The sequence below is a fragment of the Otolemur garnettii genome, unplaced genomic scaffold (assembly GCF_000181295.1).
Source record: "Otolemur garnettii isolate 467f Iridium unplaced genomic scaffold, OtoGar3 scaffold00085, whole genome shotgun sequence".
Lineage (NCBI taxonomy): Eukaryota > Metazoa > Chordata > Mammalia > Primates > Galagidae > Otolemur > Otolemur garnettii.
In genome coordinates, this window is record NW_003852480.1 from 6,992,338 (window position 1) to 6,994,635 (window position 2,298).

The following is a 2,298-nucleotide window of genomic DNA, read 5'->3' on the forward strand; positions in this document are numbered from 1 at the left end:
GTCTTGAACATTCGCATGGTAGCTCACTCCTGTAATCCCAGCATTCTGGGAGGCTGAAGTGGAAGGATCCCACCTAAGCAAGAGTGAGACCCTATCTCTACCAAAAATAGAAAAAATTAGCCAAGCACTGTGGCTGGCACACCTGTAGTCTCAGCTACTTGGGAAGCTGAGGCAGGAAGATTGCTTCTATCTGGGAATTTTCGGTTGCTGCAAGCTAGACTGATGCCATGGCATACTAGCCCAGGAGACAGAGACTCAATCTCAGGAGAAAAAAAAAAAAAAAAAGGAGAGATGATGAATGAAGGGTCAGAGAAAAATGCTACTTTACTGGCTTTAAGGATGAAGGTAGAAAGCCATCAGCCAAGGAATGTATACAGACTCGAGAAGCCAAAAGGAACAAGGGAACAGATCTCCCATAAATCCTATAAAGTGAAACTTAGCACTGCAAGACACCCTGATTTTAGCCCACTAAGACCCACATCAGACTTAAGGCCTACAGAACTGTAAGATAAATTTATGCTATTTTAAGTCACTAAGTTTGTGGTAATTTGTTTTGTTTTTTAATTAAATCATAGCAGTATACAATAATACTATCATGGGGTACAGTGTACTGTTTCTGTATACAATTTGAAATACTTTCATCCAACCGGTTAACACAGCCTTCATTAAGACATTTATATTCTATATTTAGAGAGATTCACATGTACCCTTACAGGATGAACCACAGGTGTGATCCCACCTTCTCCCCTCCCCACATATTCCTGGGCTAAAACTGGGTTATAGCTTTCCTATGAAAGCTATAAATTAGTTTCATAGTAGGGCTGAGTACAAGTTTGTGGTAATTTGTTACAGCAGCAATTAGAAAACAAATATACTGAGTGGTGCCTGTAGCTCAGTGGGTAGGGCTCTGGCCCCATGTACTGAAGGTGGCAGGTTCAAACCCGACTCCAGCCAGCTAAAACAGCAGTGGCAACTGCAATAACAAAATAGCCAAGTGTAGCTGGTGCCTATTATCCCAGCTACTCAGGAGTCTGAGGCAAGAGAACCACTTAAGCCCAAGAGTTGAAGGTTGCTGTGAGCTGTGACACTACAGCACTCTACCAACGGCAACAGAGTGAGACTCTGTCTCAAAAAAAAAAAAAAAAGAAAGAAAGAAAGAAAGAAAACTAATATACCAAATCAAAGAAAATTCTAGAGAAATTACATCAGTAAATATAAACTTTTAAATTTCTATTACTGTGTATTATCTCTGTAAGTAAAAACTGAAAACTCTTTCAAACTTAGTGACCATGAAATAAAGTATTACTACACACTTAAAAAAATTTTACTACATAAAGGCCATGATTCAAATATTAGTGCATGTTTAGATATAAATAATTTTTATTAATAAAATTATTTGCATACCTAGTTGTTCGATAATGCTTGAAACCACCCCAAGAGGCTTTAATTCAATATCTTCAGGCAGAATAATAGTGAGTTCTTCAACAGAAGGTAGTTCCTATAATACAAAAAAAGCATTAATCTTCCTCCAGTTTCAACAATTTACCTTAAAAAAAAATTGATAAATTTTCTATTTAAAATGCTATATACATCTCTAATGATGTATCATTAAGTGCTTAAAACATCTCTTTAATATTTCCCTTTTCACTGGTTGCATGGACTGCTTTCTGACAGCATTTCTTCCATCTCCAACAAACATCTCTCCACCTAAGTGAGTCAATAGGTTTATACAGTATATACCTTAAATCCTGTTAGAAGAAGTACTATTCTAGATTTTCCCAGTCATACTTGAACAAGAGATGCCCTCCTCCCTAAAATGCTATTATTAAGGCCAGGTGAGGTGGCTCATACCTGTAATCTCAGCACTCTGGGAGGCCGGAGTCCGGTAGATTGCCTGAGCTCACAGGTTCCAGACCAGCCTGAGCAAAAGCGAGATCTCTTCTCTAAAAACAGCCCTCAACTGTGGCAGGCGCTTGTACTCCCAGCTACTTGGGAGGCTGAAACAAGAGAATCAATCATCTGAACCCGAGAGTTTGAGGTAGCTGTAAGCTACCAACAGCACGGCACTCTACCAAGGGTTGACAAAGTAAAACTCGGTCTCAAAAATAAAAATTAAGGCTCGGCACCTGTGGCTCAAGTGGCTAAGGCGCCAGCCACATACACCTAAGGTGGTGGGTTTGAATCCAGCCTGGGCCCGCCAAACAACAATAACGGCTGCAACCAAAAAAAAAAAAAGTAGCCGGGCATTGTGGCAGGCACCTGTGGTCCCAGCTACTTGGGAGGCTGAGGCAGGAGACT

General features: G+C 40.2%; 1 protein-coding gene across 1 annotated transcript in view; it reads right to left on the minus strand.

The window, feature by feature from the left end:
- Window positions 1–2,298, minus strand: part of NAF1 (nuclear assembly factor 1 ribonucleoprotein) — a 44,898-nt gene that overhangs the window by 27,080 nt on the left and 15,520 nt on the right. Inside the window, exon 3 of the mRNA XM_023516045.1 lies at window positions 1,405–1,498. Coding sequence (XP_023371813.1) covers window positions 1,405–1,498 — 94 coding nt within the window. The remainder of the gene's footprint in view (window positions 1–1,404; window positions 1,499–2,298) is intronic.